This window comes from Amblyraja radiata, chromosome 4 (assembly GCF_010909765.2).
Source record: "Amblyraja radiata isolate CabotCenter1 chromosome 4, sAmbRad1.1.pri, whole genome shotgun sequence".
NCBI classification, from domain to species: Eukaryota; Metazoa; Chordata; class Chondrichthyes; order Rajiformes; family Rajidae; genus Amblyraja; species Amblyraja radiata.
In genome coordinates, this window is record NC_045959.1 from 27,340,572 (window position 1) to 27,360,057 (window position 19,486).

Below are 19,486 nucleotides of genomic sequence, written 5' to 3' on the forward strand. Positions count from 1 at the left end.
TGGTGTGGGACTTCAGACCAGGGTTCCTCTAACCTATGGTAGTTGAGAGAAGAGGACATGGGTCAAACAGTGAGGATCCTTGTTGATAGATTATGCCTTCATGAGGCAGCGCCTCATATAAATGCTTTCAGGGGAAGGATCTGCCAGGGCCGGCCTTAAGCCGATTGGACCGATTGCGCCCAATTGGGCCCCAGCCTAAGGGGCCCTGTGCTAATTTTCCGTATTTCGTATGGAAATACGAATTTGCGTTGTTAAATACAGATTTTTAAAAAAAACATTTGCCTTGTTAAATACGGATTTTGTTTTTTTTAAACGAACATGGATAAAAACCGCTGCAACGGCCATCAGACAAAAACTATTTGTTAACTACTACTATTGCTAGCACTTGTTAACAGCCAGTAGTGAACACGTAGTTATACAATGTGTGTCATCAATGCATCGATCCACATTCCTCAGTAAATGTAATTGTGTTTTGACCAAGTATTAATGACGCCACGTTCCTTTGAATAAAATTCACGGGACTCCCGTGAGATCCCGAGAGATCGATGTATTGATGACACATTGAGAATTTCTTAAAACTCACTGTCATGATTGAGAGCCCCGGACTGCGAGCACGGGCTTCCTCTTGGTGTGCAGGTAAAGTCATTCACCTACCGACCCACGTTGTGTCTCTCTGTCTTTCGCTCTCTCCCTCCCTCCCTCTCTCTCTCTCCCGCTCCCTCTCTCTCACCATGTCGCCTCGGCATTCCCGGAATCATTTGCGGTTCCTTTCTGTTGTGGGGGGGGAGTCCTGGCCCGTGGCGGCTCCTGGTCCGTTTGCTCCGCAGGTGCCGCCTTGCCCGCTGAGTTTCTCCAGCACTCTGTATTTTTTGATGGGCTCTGGAGTTGAAGGTAGACACAGGGGGCTGTGGTGGCTCAGCGGGACGGGCAGCAGCTCTGGGGAGAGGGTTGCGTTTGTGGTCGGGACCCTTCTTCAGACAATCACAAGTACTCTCACCGACGAGAGTTCAGGGTCTTCTCTCCAGAGTCGCTGCGCTGCCTGTTCTGCTGAGTTACTCCAGCTGTCTATCTTCAATTTCAGAGTTAAATAAAATTTCTCATGGGGGGCTCAAGGTTTGGTTGTTAGCCAAGACAGATAGATCAAGAACGATGTTGCTGTACTAAGGGATAGCCAAGTCTATCCCTCATTGCTAGCAGCTGATGGGAAGCGGCTGTAAAGTGGGAAGCGGCTGTAAAAGGACAGCGCCGCTGGGGGGGGGTGGGGGAAGAGTTTCTTTCACAGGCTGTGGGGAGTCTGGCCAGGGGTCAAGTTGCGGGGAGGGCTGGAGTGTCGAGAAGGAGAAGGGTCGGGGATCATGCCAGCATCCAGCTCAAGAGCGGGTCAGCGGGCAATAGAGCTTACTCCATATGTCAGTGCGAGTAACCTCAATTGGTCCCTTGTTCATTCTGACACAGGAGTAAGCTCCACTGCCCACTGTCCTGTTATCCATCATCCGCTGACCAACTCCGCTCAATGACCTTTCCTCTTGAGCTGGTCCCCTCACTGTTCAGATGGAGAGCACTCAGACGGGCCGGCAGAAGGCGTTGAGGTCCTGGCGGCTGCTCATAGCCACGCGAGCTGCTTCCCTCCCCGGCCACAATGCGGTGGCTCCGCGCCCGGAGCGCCGCGGCTGCTGGCATGATCCCCGACCCCCTCCTTCTCAACGCTGCTGCCCTCCCCACAACTTTACTCCTGACCAGACTCCCCACACACTGCGAAAATAACTCTCCCTCCAATTGGTCCTTTGAACTAGTAATGTCATTCAATAAGATCACAACTGATTCAACTTGTCCCGGTGTGCTCCCGTTTTTCCCACCATCTCTCCAGCTGCCGTCACCCCCCACCTATTCAGTAATTCAGAAAGAAGGAGATGTGGAAGCCTTGGGCAAATTGAATTGTTACTTTCTTTATTTTTATTTTACGGAGAGGAGAACAATCTGCGCATGCGCGGTTTAAGATTTTTTAGAAGCCGACTGACGGCCTACCCTAAGTAATTACTCACGGCACGTGCCTGAATATGACTCATTTATAATTATATATTTATATTTCTATGAAAATTGTTCCCAATTGTGCCCCGCACCTCCTAAGGCCGGCCCTGGGTTCTGCCCATCATGGAAGCAGCCTGGATTAACCATTCTGCAGCCTCTTACATTCTTAGTTTAGTATAGAGATACAATGGGCGCCTTTCAAGAGTCTCAAGGACACCTTACAAAAATTGAGCATGTAGAGGAAAAACATGTAAGGGGAATGAAATAAATAGTAGAGACATGACTAGTACACAAAGTAAAGCCAGAATTCAATACAAAACACAGTATGAGGCAATTAATGCACAGATGAAAAGGGACGGGGACGTGGGGCTAAGGATAGGCAGAGGTGAAGAGATGGACAATGTACAGTTTGACCAAGCAGATTAATGTGGCAGGCTCACTAATCATTGAGAAATCGGTGTAGAATATAGAATCAAGGTCCTGCTTTGTTTCCAGTTCAGAACATGAACTCATGCTTCCCACACTTCAATTTAGACACACACTGAAGAATCTACAATGAATTTCAGCAGATTAGTGTACTTTTGATTGACTATAGTTGTTCATTATAGTTCTACTTTACGTAATAATCTCTGGATTACTACCAGTACCACGGGCCAGTAAGAGTAGAAATAGGAGGATATTGCAGATGAATACGTGGCTTGAAAAATGGTGTAAGGGGGAGGGATTCAAATTTTTAGGGCATTGGAACCAGTTCTGGGGGAGGTGGGACCAGTACAAACAGGACGTCTGCACCTGGGCTGGAATGGAACCAATGTCCTTGGGGGAGTGTTTGCTAGTGCTGTCGGGGAGGATTTAAACTAATGTGGCAGGGGGATGGGTACAAGAGCAGAGAGGCAGGGGGGTGTAAAATGAGGGTAGAAGCAATAGGTAGCAAGGTGAAAAGTAAAAGTGGCAGGCAGACAAAACCAGGGCAAAAATCAAAAACGACCACTTTTCAACATAATTGTATAAGGGGTAATGCAAGGAGTATTCGTAATAAGGTGGATGATTTGAACGTGCAGATAGCCATTAATGATTATGATATAGTTGGGATCACGGAGACATGGCTCCAGGGTGACCAAGGCTGGGAGCTGAACATCCAGGGATATTCAATAATCAGGAGGGATAGCGAGAAAGGAAAAGGAGGTGGGGTAGCGTTGCTGGTTAGAGAGGAGATTAACGCAATGGAAAGGAAGGACATTAGTTTGGAGGATGTGGAATCGGTATGGGTAGAGCTGCGAAACACTAAGGGGCAGAAAACGCTGGTGGGTGTTGTGTACAGGTCACCTAACAGTAGTAGTGAAGTTGGAGATGGTATCAAACAGGAAATTAGAAATGCGTGCGACAAAGGCAAAACTGTTATAATGGGTGACTTCAATCTACATATAGATTGGGTGAATCAAATTGGCAGGGGTGCTGAGGAAGAGGATTTCTTGGAATGTATGCGGGATAGTTATCTAAATCAACATGTAGAGGAACCAACGAGAGAGCAGGCTATTTTAGACTGGGTATTGAGTAATGAGGAAGGGTTAGTTAGCAGTCTTGTTGTACGTGCCCCCTTGGGCAAGAGTGACCATAATATGGTTGAGTTCTTCATTAGGATGGAGAGTGACATTGTTAATTCAGAAACAATGGTTCTGAACTTAAAGAAAGGTAACTTTGAGGGTATGAGACATGAATTGGCCAAGATTGACTGGCAATTAATTCTAAAAGGGTTGACGGTGGATATGCAATGGAAGACATTTAAAGACTGCATGGATGAACTACAAAAATTGTTCATCCCAGTTTGGCAAAAGAATAAATCAGGGAAGGTAGTGCATCCGTGAATAACAAGGGAAATCAGGGATAGTATCAAAGCGAAGGATGATGCGTACAAATTAGCCAGAAAAAGCAGCATACCAGAGGACTGGGAGAAATTCAGACCAGCAGAGGAGGACAAAGGGCTTAATTAGGAAAGGAAAAATAGATTATGAAAGAAAACTGGCAGGGAACATAATAACTGACTGCAAAAGTTTTTATAGATATGTGAAAAGAAAGAGATTAGTTAAACCAAATGTAGGTCCCTTGCAGTCAGAAACAGGTGAGTTGATCATGGGGAACAAGGATATGGCGGACCAATTGAATAACTACTATGGTTCCGTCTTCACTAAGGAAGACATAAATAATCTGCCGGAAATAGCAGGGGACCGCGGGTCAAAGGAGTTGGAGGAATTGAGTGAAATCCAGGTTAGTCGGGAAGTGGTGTTGGGTAAATTGAATGGATTAAAGGCCGATAAATCCCCAGGGCCAGATAGGCTGCATCCCAGAGTACTTAAGGAAGTAGCTCCAGAAATAGTGGATGCATTAGTAATAATCTTTCAAAACTCTTTAGATTCTGGAGTAGTTCCTGAGGATTGGCGGGTAGCAAACGTAACCCCACTCTTTAAGAAGGGAGGGAGAGAGAAAACGGGGAATTACAGACCAGTTAGTCTAACATCGGTAGTGGGGAAACTGCTAGAGTCAGTTATTAAAGATAGGATAGCAGCACATTTGGAAAGTGGTGAAATCATTGGACAAAGTCAGCATGGATTTATGAAAGGTAAATCATCTAACGAATCTTATAGAATTTTTCGAGGATGTAACTAGTAGAGTGGATAAGGGAGAACCAGTGGATGTGTTATATCTGGACTTTCAGAAGGCTTTCGACAAGGGTCCACATAAGAGATTAGTATACAAACTTAAAGCACACGGTATTGGGGGTTCAGTATTGATGTGGATAGAGAACTGGCTAGCAAACAGGAAGCAAAGAGTAGGAGTAAACGGGTCCTTTTCACAATGGCAGGCAGTGACTAGTGGGGTACCGCAAGGCTCAGTGCTGGGACCCCAGCTATTTACAATATATATTAATGATCTGGATGAGGGAATTGAAGGCAATATCTCCAAGTTTGCGGATGACACTAAGCTGGGGGGCAGTGTTAGCTGTGAGGAGGATGCTAGGAGACTGCAAGGTGACTTGGATAGGCTGGGTGAGTGGGCAAATGTTTGGCAGATGCAATGTAATGTGGATAAATGTGAGGTTATCCATTTTGGTGGCAAAAACAGGAAAGCAGACTATTATCTAAATGGTGGCCGATTAGGAAAAGGGGAGATGCAGCGAGACCTGGGTGTCATGGTACACCAGTCATTGAAAGTAGGCATGCAGGCGCAGCAGGCAGTGAAGAAAGCGAATGGTATGTTAGCTTTCATAGCAAAAGGATTTGAGTATAGGAGCAGGGAGGTTCTACTGCAGTTGTACAGGGTCTTGGTGAGACCACACCTGGAGTATTGCGTACAGTTTTGGTCTCCAAATCTGAGGAAGGACATTATTGCCATAGAGGGAGTGCAGAGAAGGTTCACCAGACTGATTCCTGGGATGTCAGGACTGTCTTATGAAGAAAGGCTGGATAGACTTGGTTTATACTCTCTATAATTTAGGAGATTGAGAGGGGATCTTATAGAAACTTACAAAATTCTTAAGGGGTTGGACAGGCTAGATGCAGGAAGATTGTTCCCGATGTTGGGAAAGTCCAGGACAAGGGGTCACAGCTTAAGGATAAGGGGGAAATCCTTTAAAACCGAGATGAGAAAAACCTTTTTCACACAGAGAGTGGTGAATCTCTGGAACTCTCTGCCACAGAGGGTAGTTGAGGCCAGTTCATTGGCTATATTTAAGAGGGAGTTAGATGTGGCCCTTGTGGCTAAGGGGATCAGAGGGTATGGAGAGAAGGCAGGTACGGGATACTGAGTTGGATGATAAGTCATGATCATATTGAATGGCGGTGCATGCTCGAAGGGCCGAATGGCCTACTCCTGCACCTAATTTCTATGTTTTTATGTTTCTACTTTGGAAAAAAGAAAATAAATACATTCCCTAGATATATCTCCTGAAACTTAACACAATTCTCCAAATGTGGCCCAACTTATAAAACTGCATCATGACTTCCGGACATTTATACTCAATACCCTGACCCATGAAAGCAAGCATCCCACATGTCACTTTGTCACTCTAAAATGTGTTGTGATCATTTTATTCATTTTTTTTAAACCTTTTTCTATGGTTTGTAATGGAACTTATTATTTAATTTATGTAAAGCACTTTGGTGTCAATGCGAATTGACTTAAAACGTGCTATATAAATAAACTTACTTTACTTTACTTTACTTTGTATTGCCACTTTTAGGGAAAATCCTCTCAAATCATGCATGTGCTTCCTTTTTCATTTTGACTAAATTTACAACCTCTCTTTTCATCCAAGGTTCCCTTACTTTGTCATCCTTATCCCCCTTCCTTACTGGATTACACGGATTCTGAACTTTGATCAATTGGCATTTAACAACGACCACATGTTGGATGTGGACTTGCCTATTAACAACTGCTCCCAGTGTATCCTTCCGAACCCCTGCCTAATAACACTGTAGTTTGCCTTATTCCAACTTAATACTTCCCCACATGGCCTAGCCTTCTCCCTATTTAAAGCGATCTTAAAACCTATGCAGTTCTGATCACTATCCCCAAAATGCACTTTTGCTGTAACACCAATCACCTGGCCTGGCTCATTTCCCAACACAAGGTGCAATATGTTCTCTTCTTGGGTTGGACTATTCACATACTGTTTTAAGAAACCCTCTCAAGTCAAGTCAAGTGAAGTTTATTCGTCACATACACAAACGAGATGTGCAGTGAAATGAAAAGTGGCAATGCTCGCGGACTTTGTGCAAAAAGACAAACGAACAAACAACCAAACAAACTACAAACAGAATGTAACAGAATCACACATTCTTTTCCATATTAAATATTGTGGGCAGAAGGAAAAAGGGAAACAAACAGCAATTAAAAAAAAAAAGCTGTCGAATGGTACAGTAAAGTTAGTCCCTGGTGAGATAGGAGTTTACAGTCCTAATGGCCTCTGGGAAGAAGCTTCTTCTCAACCTCTCCGTAGGGGGCTGATGACGCAACCCTGGGGCGATCCTGTGCTCAGGGTGAGGGACTTCGATGTATTCCCTCCCATCTTGACTACCTGGGGCCTGGCGGTGAGAAAGTCCAGGGCCCAGGCACACAGGGGGGTGTTGAGCCCTAATTCCAGTAGCTTCTCGGCCAGTCTGGTGGGGACTATCGTGTTGAAGGCTTGGATACATCTCACAAATTTTGCCCCGTCTTAACATTTGGCACAGAGCAAGTCCCAGTCAATATTGGAGTTGTCAATGCCACCCATAAAAACAACCCTGTTGTTCTGGCATCTCTCTGTAATATGTCCATATATCTGTTCTTCTATCTCCCATTTGCTATTGGGGGGCCTGTAATACAATCCTATTAGAGTGCTTGCACCTTACTTATTTCTAACCGTATCATCTCAGCAGACAAACCCTCCTGTGTGTCCTATGAGTTCTTCCCTGACAGCCTCCCTAATTCGTAGCCCAACTCCTCCACCTCTTTTACCTCCCTCTTGATCAAGTCTGAAACATTGATTTACCAGTCCTGTCCTCGCAACAGTGGCCAAAATATCAAAGTTCCCGGTACTGATCCAGGCTCTGAGGTGTTGAATAAAATAGTGAAAGGCCCAATGTAGTTCCCTGGGGGGGTGGGGGAACCACTTTCCGCATCCTGTCACATGCTCTCCATGCATGCGCAGGTTCGAAGGGGAGCTGACAGTACATTGCTGAACGATTCTTGCATATATTTCCTCAGATCTGAAATAAATGCTTGGATTAAGAATATGAGTTGCTTTCAAAGATTATAAACCAAAGATTTTTAAACTAAAATTTACATTTCAATTTGAGTCAAAAGGACGAGTAGAATTGCCAAGCTGTTGAGTGCTTGCCAGTACCAACAGACTTGAGCACTGCTATGTGATCGCACTAATATGCTCAATTACAAACAAAGTCTTTGCTGGCAAGCATTATAATCAGATTAATTTCCTTTTAAATCGTAGAGCTCACTGGTTGAAATGAACATATTTCTTCAGTTTGCTAACACCGCACATCACAGCAGATTGTGTGACGAGGAGTTCAGCACCCTGGAGGAAATAAAAATGCAATCCAACAAATATGTTTATTGTGAAATGGAAAATAAGTGCGCTACCAGGCTATGAACCCAAGCTATGGATCATGTAACATCATTATTCTCAGAAGCAGATTTTATTCCATGTTGTCAAAAGCCTCAAGCCCAGCAATAATATTTGGGAAGCAAAGAAATATGTTAGCCAAGAAATTCAGCTGAACCTGTTGGTCATTTGCATCTGTCTCTCCACTGCTCGCCTTCTGCAGGCAGCATGTTTTCTTAATGGCCAAAAGGGTATTTTAGGGAGGTGGGAAAGGGTGGGTATGAAACGCCAAGTAAGTGTTCAAAACCTTTGACCAGTGGAAGGCCATGGTCAGTCGCCAAGGCATGGTTCTACTTTCAAAAGCCATTTCAAGAGGTCCTCAGTTGAGACCATCTTTATTAAAGAAAGAATCATCCCTGAATGAATTCTACCTCCCATTAGCTGATGGTTCAGTGGCATTGGTAGTTATGGATTTCAACAGTTTTATGGCTGAAGAACCTGCAGTAAGCTTCATTAACCAAAACCCAGTGATATTTATATCTGAAGCAGATGGTGTACCTAGGGATGGTGAACATTTTAGTTGACCCTGATTGGTCTTGATCAATGAGAATACAATTCAACACGATGTACAGATTATTGGGAGTTAGTTAAAATTGTTCACGGTAGTAGAAAATAACACTGTCTATTACGTAAAGTAGCTAAATGTGCCATGATAGGAATGGCACATGATGAACCATTGCCAAAATATTAAACCTAATTGCAAGTCTTCTAACACCCGCCTTGAGCCTGTAGTCTATGCAGATACTGCATCCTGGTGCTGAAACTGTTGCACTATAGATGAGAGACCGGGTTGAGATCCTATCTTATATCCAAATGACCCTATTAAATTATTTGAACACAACTTGGGAACACCTTTGCTTTTTGTTATAGTTTTTCAGCAAAAGAGCAAAGAATTTCAATGTCACAATTTTCCACATGTCTGTCGCCGCTTGTCGGTACACTTTGCGTATTCAATACTGGCTGCAGAGTGCTAAGGAACTGGAATGCGCACCATAAGTGAAGTAGTTAAAGTTTGATGCTGTATGCATAGGTTGTCTAGTAATCATCAGTGCAGGTTAATTAGCTATAAGTGAGTTCGGTATTCCGAAAAACCAAAGGAATGGGATTTGTCAAAGGTCATTCACCATAAAGAAAAAATGAACGAAGCGCTGGCTGAAGAACTGTGTATAAATTCTTATCGTTATTCATAATTTATGTGTAAAAATATATTTAATCTGAGGAACGGGGATGCCGTGTGGTTACATTATAGGAAAATTGACGTATTCCAGACTGAAACGATGATCGTTTCTGAGTCGCGTTTCACTATTCTGCTAAGTTCAAGGCAATGGAATTCTTCAGCCTCATCTATGAATATGAATGAGCAATGAAATTCTCGATTCCAGAGAGACTCTCATGAATAGTCAACTCCTCATTCCCCCCCTCCCCCCTCCCCAAAGGAACAGGTAGCGGGAGAGCATGGTGTAACAGCGAGAGAAAGGGGGGCAGATGCGAGCGGGAGGCAAGGGAGAGCGGGCGCACAGACCCGCGCCTCATCCGCTGCCAGGATCAAACCAGGGCCCCCGGCGCCACAAGCGCTGCCGAACCGCCACTGGACCCCCCCCCTCCGAGTGTCCCATCCCCACCCAGGTGGCAACCGGAGATGTCCGGAGCGACCACGGACCGACGACACCATCGGCCCTAGATCCACAGCCAGTGCGGAGAAGAAGCTCGAACCCCAGCTCAACTCCGCCTATCCCGCCGAGCCACCGCAGCACCCCGTGTGCATCCCCGCCGAAGACCGGCGCTCGGTCCCCAACGGCACCAAGGGGGCCAACCGACAGCCACTGGACAAGGAGAGAGGTGCAGCCAACGGTCCCCGGCCCGCCAAGGATGGCCCCCTGGGAGACGGAGCCAGCACCTTCTCCCCACGCCGGCTGCAAGCCCTGCCCGACATCTCCGGCCGCCCCCCGAACAGGGACGGGACACCCGGGAGGGGACAGTGATATCCCAGTAGCAACTCAAAGCGCCTGCAGTGCTGGAGACCCGGGCCTGACTCCCACCACGGAGGAGCACAATCTCACTCACTCACCAAAGCATAAAACAATAAAAACGACAAAAATAACCTTAGCTTTTAACAAAGGAACAATAAATACAACTAATTCATCGTTTGAAAGTGGTATTTTCTTACCTAGAAGAAACAAAGCTGGAAAAGACGGAAGAAATGAAGGTTTCTTTGTACACAGCTCCACTGCTTACCAGCAATGTTTATGCATAGTGGCCTTTGACATGGGCATGCGCAGTCGGAACTCGCTTATTGTCCAAATTATAGATAGAAGCCAGTCAAATCTTACCTCGTAAAAGTGCGTTGAAGGCAGTTTCAGTTAATGTGTACATTGACTAATGCTAGTTGCAACCTCCTGGTTTGGTTGATGATTACTCATGTACAGCATCACGTACAGATGTCTTCAGATTTGTGTTATGTTTTTTTTTCATTTTTACAATGGTGGCATTTTTTTAATTTGGAAAATCAATCTTCCTTTTGTAAAAATAATGAACCTTTCTACAGACTGATTGGGTGGGTGAGAGGAAAAGCTGGAAGAGGGGATGGGCAGGACAATGCTGGACAGGTAATAGGTAGATGCAGGTGAAGGTAGACAGATAGTTGGACAAAGACCTGAGATGAAAAGGCAAAAGGTGTGAGACCAAACTCTCCTTCCACCTACTTTCCTTCCTCTAGCTTCACAATTCACAACTCTTCAATCCTTGTATCTCACGCCATGTGTTTTCATCTCTGGCCTTTATCCAACCATCTATGTGCCTTTGAAGGAACTGTCCTCACTTGTATTAACCTATTACATGCCAGACTTTTCCCTGCCCCATCTCTCTTCCAGTTCTCTTCCCTCTTCTCCCCACCCCCACCCACCTGAATCGTTCTGTAGAAGGATCCCGACCCGAAACGTCACCTATTCATATTCACCAAAGATGCTGCCTGATCCGCTGAGTTACTGCAGCACTTTGTGTAATCTTCTTTCTTTGTTGCACTCTTTTTCAGGATCTTTGGGTATCACACTAGTGAGTTGCATAAAGCAAGCTCCAGGTCTTCATGCCCGTTATGCATACGTGTCTTTTTACAATACTGCACACAAAAATGCGACAAAGGGGGTCAAATTTCAGATTCCTTCAATAAAGTTGACAAGCACTTTATCGTGTTCATGACTAACATAGTTTCAATAAAAAATTTAGAAAAGATAGCATATTGATGGCAAGTTTCCGAAAATGGCATCAGAAAACACAAATACATTTTGTGTAATGGTTGTTGCGTGGTGTCAACCAGTGACCTGGTTGGCACAGTAAGTGCACGTATTTCTTATTATTTTCTATGTTTATGAATGCCACATGGAACAATAAAATTGCAAATACCGTTTCCACTTCATTCACCTGATCATGTAGTAGAATACTGCATCCATGTGAGTGGACACCGCAACGCATGTTACACATCATACACACAAACGTACGTTGCGGTGGACACTTAAAGGTTTGGTGTACCAGAAAATAAATGTTACATTATTAGCGAAAACCAAACATTTTCACCAATGTGATCCAAATGATACATTACCTTATGGATTTGAGCTATATCGATGGCCGATGATGCGTCAGAACGTTTGATTTGGGCTGATTTTTTAGCAAGTGAAATGTTTCCATAACAGTCATTGCGGAGCTTCCCGAAGTTATCACGAAGGAATGTAATTAGCGACCTGGTCCGTACGAAAGGTAAACAAGAAACAGTGTGTTGCCAAATTGAAGATTGGCTCAGTTTCTTAGTTTTGATGACCAATTTATGTCCAAAATTTTTTTTTAATTGATTTTAAAAAGTAGGATGATATATCGTAAACGGTTGTTGCGTTTTTGACACCACAATGTTTTTGATATATTAAATTGGAAAATAAGAAAAAATAATTAACTTGCCCAAAAATCGTTACTACCATAGGATACCTCGTTGGGTTTTTGAAAAGCATTAGAGGTTTGGAGCCTCCGTGATTTAACTTATGCTACCGACCCCGATTGCGGTCGTTGTGACAATGGACACCAAGCACAACGACTGTTATGGGATCTTTACTGTACTGAATTATCTTTGTTACTGTATTTTTCTCCTGGTATGGATGAAGATATTTCCCTAGATCATTATCAAAACGTATATGTATGAGGGGCCACATGAAGTTTACTTATGTATTAAATATTCATGACTAAATGTGGCAGCATTTTTAATGTCCAAATTGTTGTTAAAACGATGAATATTTGTCTCATGAAAAAAGTTTTTGACTTTCGGTCTTGAAATTATCTAATTTATATCTGTTATTTATAAGGTTTCACATGGGTAGATTTTTGTTAAGAACAGTGTATTAGTGTAAAAAACTGAATAATAATGTTGTCCCTCAAAATCGCTCCAGTATTATAAAAAGACACAAATTGTTTTTAACCAAGAGGCTTGGGGTTATTGGGGGATGAGGAGAAGGTCTCTTCTGCCTCATTGGCTGCTTTGCTTCCTGTTCTGCTTCAATTTTCTTCTCCACAATAAGTGTAACAATGCTCTTTAAATCAAATCGTGCAGTTTTGTGGATAAAACCCTATGTTTTCATGATTAAAATATGCCCAAAAAAAGTTTAACAATGCATTATAAAGTTATTACACATCCCAAGAGGCTTACACATTTCACCACCTATGCTGGAAAACAATGGCTTTTAGTTGAGAGCTCTGCTATGTTGTGCAGATGTCTCTTTTTATATCAAAAAGATTCTGTCACTGCTTTTGATTTGTGCAGTGCTTGTGTGAATATAATTCGCTAGCATGCTCTTGCCAGTTATGTTTTGTAACATTCCTCAAAAATGTGGATAAATCTAGCGCATTCTTTTAAATTGAAACAGCAATTTTGAAACTATTAAAAGATTATTAACGAGAAAAACAAGTCTAAAATATTTCAATCTGTTAAGTATCAATCTTGTATGTTAATTCTCGAAGCTTTGCATTGGAGGCAGACGCCTTGCCTTTCATATCCACGGGTTGTCCCAAGTTCTGACAGCCAAAATGGTGAAGCATCATCACTGTTATAACCAAGTTGCTGAGATAATGACTAAGGAAGAGGTTAACAGGGAAAAGACTTGGTTATTTAGGTTTGAAAAGTTGGGCCTATTTTATTCAGCATGGACTGACCAAGGTGTCTAGAGCGAAAAGGCATGGTTATTGACCTTAAGATAATGGGGAAACTATGGGAATGCACTTCACTATTGCAAAGTACAAATAGATTTTAAGGGATTCCTCTACTCAAGAAGTGTAAATCTCTGGAATTGTTTGGTGTAGATACTCCACTTTCCGGAGGGAGTTGCTCTTGATCCTGGCAAAGGCAGATTATGCACCACGAAGAAGGAAGGTGAATTAAAAGCCCCTTTTTGCATGGTCATTGTGGGTCCTTTGTCCTTTGCATGGTCATTGTGAGTTTTCCATTTGCTTTATTTCCCTCCCTCATAGTACCTGAGATTTGTTTTTTTGCAGGGGTTTACACAGTTGCATTGGATAGCTCTTGCCTTCCAGATGTAGATGTATTAGATGGTTGATACACCAGCTGGTGCTTCCTTGTCAATTGTTATTGTGGGTTTGTATTTCAACTAAGAAACATAATGAGCTTATAATTATTCAATGGCGTTGGGTGAGGGATGAATGTTGATCTGAACATGGGGTGTACTCCAAGCTAGCAATTATTGTCTAAAGTGGAACCTGACTTAAAGGGGTTTGTTTGCATATAATGACTCCCCTAAAAGGTAGGCTGAAGAATTTGAATGTCTGTTTTTAAAGTACAAAGACCATCTATGATTGCCTTTACTGGTTTCAGTCAGTGTGTGCAGAAGCACAGTTAATTGTAGTAAGTGAGTTAGCTTTTGAAGAAATTTAATTGCAGGAAGTGGTGGGAAGCTGCAAGGTTTTTGGCCTGAGGGTTTACTGCGTACTATTTACTGCCAGGTAGGCCCAGACTGCTGAGGGAAAATGCCAGCAGTTGCTTGAGACCTGCAGTTGTTGATAGATGAGGATTTATGGGGCTCTGGAACCAGCCACACAGCAGCAGGATATGTAGCAGGTTTATTGAAAAGGCACAAGAAACAACATCAATGCTGGTGTTACTTTGTCAGAAGCAGGGCATCTTGAACATTATTAGGCAAAGTTTTCAATCTGGGCTTTACTGGGCCTAGTCTGGACATTGACATACCATTTTTGTAAACCCACAGAATGATCCATTTTAGCATTTATTCATTCAGAATCAACAAAAAGTAGTATTCCGAGTTGTTTCTATAAGTTATGAAGGAATTACATATTTTTGTTGTGGTTTATTGGTATGCCACTAACATACAACAGAAATGCATAAGTTGGATAGTTGTGGGCGGATAGCAAACTCTACATCAAACGTCAGATGTCATGCTGCATAAAAGCTGGGCTGGTTGGTTTTATTGTAACATCCCTAGTACCCTGCTGCATCAGATAAAACATGCAGTTGGTCGCAATAATTATTATATCCTCAAGGCTACAACTAAAGGATAAAAAGCCACGAGTACATTTTTATCTCCATTTTCTTCCACTTTCACAGTGCTATTTGAAATAATTTGCTAACACCTGATTTATGGTAAAATCCAACAGCTGTTGTATATTCAGCCTTCTCCGCGTACCATCATCCCGGTCATACAGTATCACATCAACTGACCAGTATCCACATTTTCTTGGTTCCTGTACTGTTGCTGATTTTAAAACATTTGTTAATGTGGCTTTTAGACATAGACATAGAAAATAGGTGCAGTAGGAGGCCATTCGGCCCTTCGAGTCAGCACCACCATTCATTGTGATCATGGCTGATCGTCCCCAATCAATAACCCCTGCCTGCCTTCTCCTCATATCCCTTGATTCCACTAGCCCCATATGTTCTATCTAACTCTCTCTTAAATCCATCCAGTGATTTGGCCTCCACTGACCTCTGTGGCAGGGAATTCCACAAATTCACAACTCTCTGGGTGAAAAGGTTGCTCGCCACTGCCTGCCATTCTGAAAAGGACCCTTCACTCCTACTCTTTGCTTCCTGTCTGCCAACCAATTTTCTATCCATGTCAACACCCTACCCCCAATACCATGTGCTCTAATATTAGTCACCCGTCTCCCATGCAGGACCTTATCAAAGGTTTTCTGAAAGTCTAGATACACTACATCCACTGGCTCCCCTTCATCCATTTTACTTGTCACATCCTCAAAAAAATTCAGAAGATTAGTCAAGCATGATTTCCGCTTCATAAATCCACGTTGACTTGGATTAATCCTTTTACTGCTATTCAATTGCCCCATTATTACCTCTTTAATAATTGACTCCAGCATCTTTCCCAGGCTAACTAGTCTGTAATTCCTTGTTTTCTTTCTCACTCCTTTTTTGAAAAGTGGGAAAACATTAGCTATCCTCCAATCCACAGGAACTGATCCTGAATCTATTGAACAATGGAAAATGATCAGCAATGCGTCCACTATTTCTAGAGCCACCTCCCTGAGGACTCTGGGATGCAGACTATCCGGCCCAGGGGATTTATCATTCTTCAGTCCCATTAGCCTACCCAATACTATTTCTTGCCTAATGAAAATTTATTTCAGTTCCTCCTCCCCCTTAGATCCCCTGTCCTCCAGTACATATGGGAGATTGTGTCTTCCTTAGTGAAGACAGATCCGAAGTACTTGTTCAACTCTTCTGCCATTTCTTTGTTACCCATAATAATTTCACCCGTGTCTGCCTTCAAGGGACCCTCATTTGACTTTGCTACTCTTTTTCCCTTAACATATCTAAAGAAGCTTTTACTGTCCTTCTTTATATTCCTGGCCAGCTTCCCTTCGTACTTCATCTTTTCAGCCCGTATTGCCCGTTTTGTTTCCTTCTGTTGTCCTATGAAAGTTTCCCAATCCTCTGGCTTCCGGCTATTCTTTGCTGTGTTATCTTTTAGTTTTATTCTATCCCTAACTTCTCTTGACAGCCATATTTGCCTCCTACTCCCCTTAGAATCTTCCTTCCTTTTTGGCATTCATTGATTTTTGATTTATAAATGGCATGTAGTTCAGCAGTAGCAAAGTAACAGGACATTTCTGATGCAATATTAGTTCTCCAGAAAGTTCAATGGGGAGTTTTGGGCAGTGCAGATAAGGTTATACCGTTGTACATGATGTGAGGAATTTGTTCACCTGCACCGGAACCTAGTTATGAAGATTTGCTGGGACTATTTTTAAAGAAGACTAGACCAACTGGGACCTGTTGGGTCCCTGTCACATTGGAAGCTTGGTCCCCCAACGCAACCCATTCCCCAACGCAATATTGCACCACTAACCCGTAGCCCCCGTGGGAGGCGTTGTTCTCCAACTCAAGCCATTCCTGAACCTAGGATTCCAACACTCCCCTGCCTCCCTCAGCAGTCGACTTTAAAAAAAAATCCAATTGCGCCTCCCCTGCTTGCAGCAGCAGTTCCAATTGCAATACCAATTGGCGATCCCCCTCCCGTTGAATTTATCCTCCCCCTCCTGTTGAAGGACTAAGTTCAGAGTCTTCCTGTCTTGCAACCTTGTATCAAAGTGTGTTGGAAGCTGTGAGGAATGATTTTAACAGTAAAAATCTTGTGAAAGTTGCCATTTTAAAATCTTTAATCGCGAATAATGTGTGAAATATAGGATCAAATCTTGTGAACCTGATCACTGCCTGAATCAGAATATATAAAAATCTTATCGTTACCGTGTAGTGTTTTTGCGAAAATATAAAGACACACGCATATACACACATACAACATGAGAGTTTTAGAGTTATACTAGACCAAGTGCAGATCCGTTGGGTCTGCTCCCCCAACATATCCGTTCCCTACCCGTAGCCCCTACGGGATGCATGGTCCGCTAACTCAAGCAGTTCCCGAATATAAGATTCCAGCATTCCTTGCTTCCCTCAGCAGTGGGCTTAAAATTTTTTTTCCAATTGCACTTCCCCTGCATGTTGCAATAGCAATTCGCCTTCCCCCTCCTGTGAGATGAAAAGTTCAGAGGGTTCCTCTGTTGCAACATTGTATCGAAATGTGTTGGTAGCTGGCAGGAATGATTTTATTGAAGAATGTGATTCAGAATATGTCTGCTCCCCCAACGGTGTGGTCTTCCAACGCAATATTCCATCACTCAGCCGTTTCCCCAACGCAACTGAACCCGTTCCCAAGCATAAGATTCCAGCACTACCCAGCCTCCCTAAGCTTTGGACTTAAAAAAAAATTCCAATTGCACTTCCCCTGATCTCTGCCCAAATGTGGAATCAGAATATGTAAAAATCTTGTGGAAACTTGGCATTTTTAATGCTTTAATCATGAATAACTTGTGAAAAATAGGATGAAATCCTCAGTGAAGCTGATCTCTGCTAGCCAGCCATCGTGCTATCATCAGTTGAAGCTGGTCGTTTTAAATTCTAAGTCTTTTGTCTTTTTTTAAGTTTAATCAGTAATAAGTAGAAAAATAAAGCATGAAATAAAGCATAAAATGTTCAGTGAAGGTGATCTCTGCCTCGAGGGGAAAAATGTGAATCAGAATATGTAAACATGCAATCGTTACCGCATAATGTTTTTGCGAAGATGTAAAGACAACCACATATACACACACATGTATGGTTGATTCTTCAGTAAGTGTCTACTTTTGTGTCCCGCTACTTCAATGCTGTATATACAATTACAAATTAGATGGGTGGTGGGTGTATGAAACAAGCTGTCAGAGGAGGTAGTTGAGGCTGGGATTATACCAACATTTAAGAAACAGTTAGACAGGTACATGGATAGGACAAGTCTTGAGTGATGTGGGCCCAACGCAGGCAGGTGGGACTAGTGTAGCTGGGACATGTTGGCCCGTGTGGGCAAGTTGGGCAAAGGGGCCTGTTTCCACACTGTATCACTCCGACTATGGCAAATCACAAGTTTGATTTTTGTTTCTGTGACAGTTTGCGGTTATAGCAGCCAGCTTAAAGCCCCATTAATTGCTTTGTTCTAAATGTTATCCTTTCTATTGATTGTGCAATTATGGCAGGTTATTTTACCCCAGCTGAAGATAATTTAAAGATTCTTGCAGTTAGTGTGGAGATGCAAATCATAGAACTGCCTTGTTCTAAAGACTCTTTTATCTCCAGTATGCTTGCAGAGAAACTGAATATGACTCCTGAAGAGGCAGAGCGATGGATTGTCAACTTGATTCGAAATGCCAGGCTGGATGCCAAAATCGATTCCAAACTGGTAAGACTGTTTCTGAAAATGTTGTTTGGCTTTACGCGAATCCAATGTGTTGTAGCAGAAATACATGCCAGTATCATGAAGACCATAAGCTGATGGCTTGAAATAACTGTTTCTGTTTGTTAGTGTCCATCTCAACAATGATCCTTTAGCTGCTCGACCTCATCATACAGTTGAGGCACAGGCCAGGCTGTAAAACAGGAAATTGGGGAGGCAGTCAGTGGTTGAGGGATGTCTGCTATCCAAAATATATAAGAGTATTGCAACTATTAGGTAAATTTATTGTTTCACTAAAAGGATATGATATCTGTATTGTCATTTGTATTCATCATTGGTGAAACATGTTTTTTTTTACAACAAAATGGTGGCAAACTATTTATGGCATTACCAGCTTCTAATTTCCCAAAGAACAACGTGCCAAGTAACCCTGTACTTTCCAACTACCACAACCATCCAGCAAACCAACTACATTTACCTTTCATCTTACTTGTGGCCTCGTGAGCAACTCTAAGAAAGCATGCCATTTTTTTTCACATTTGTATTTAAGGCAGTCATGGTCAACTATGCATTTTCATTCTACTTAATCCCTCTGTTGCTGACACTGATGTGTGTGCAGTATCCCTTCCATTTCAGACAGATATTATGAATTCATCTCTGCACACCATAGTACAGTACATCTTTTATTGATCTCTGAATGCTCCATTTTTGCAAACTCACCAATTCAATGTTTTTGATTTGTTGTCAATATCATCTCTGGTTCAGCTGCCCCTTCAGGCCTTATTGAGAGTTTAATACATGCAACAAATATAAATGAGGTAAATAAGGATATGTTTTGGTGCTGTCAATGACAAGAGCACTAAGTTAAATTGGTGAAAAATAAATTTATACGAAACACTAAAAGAAATGTCAGGCCTTGCTCAAAATTTAGAATTCATTAATTAATGTAATAGTCAGACATCTATCTCTGTGTCAAATGTCCATGTGTTCACATATTCTGAGCACATAATCTGGGCCA

At 42.7% G+C, this 19,486-nt stretch overlaps 1 protein-coding gene across 1 annotated transcript in view; it reads left to right on the forward strand.

The window, feature by feature from the left end:
- Positions 1-19,486, forward strand: part of eif3e (eukaryotic translation initiation factor 3 subunit E) — a 190,571-nt gene that overhangs the window by 160,544 nt on the left and 10,541 nt on the right. Inside the window, exon 11 of the mRNA XM_033019129.1 lies at positions 18,372-18,474. Coding sequence (XP_032875020.1) covers positions 18,372-18,474 — 103 coding nt within the window. The remainder of the gene's footprint in view (positions 1-18,371; positions 18,475-19,486) is intronic.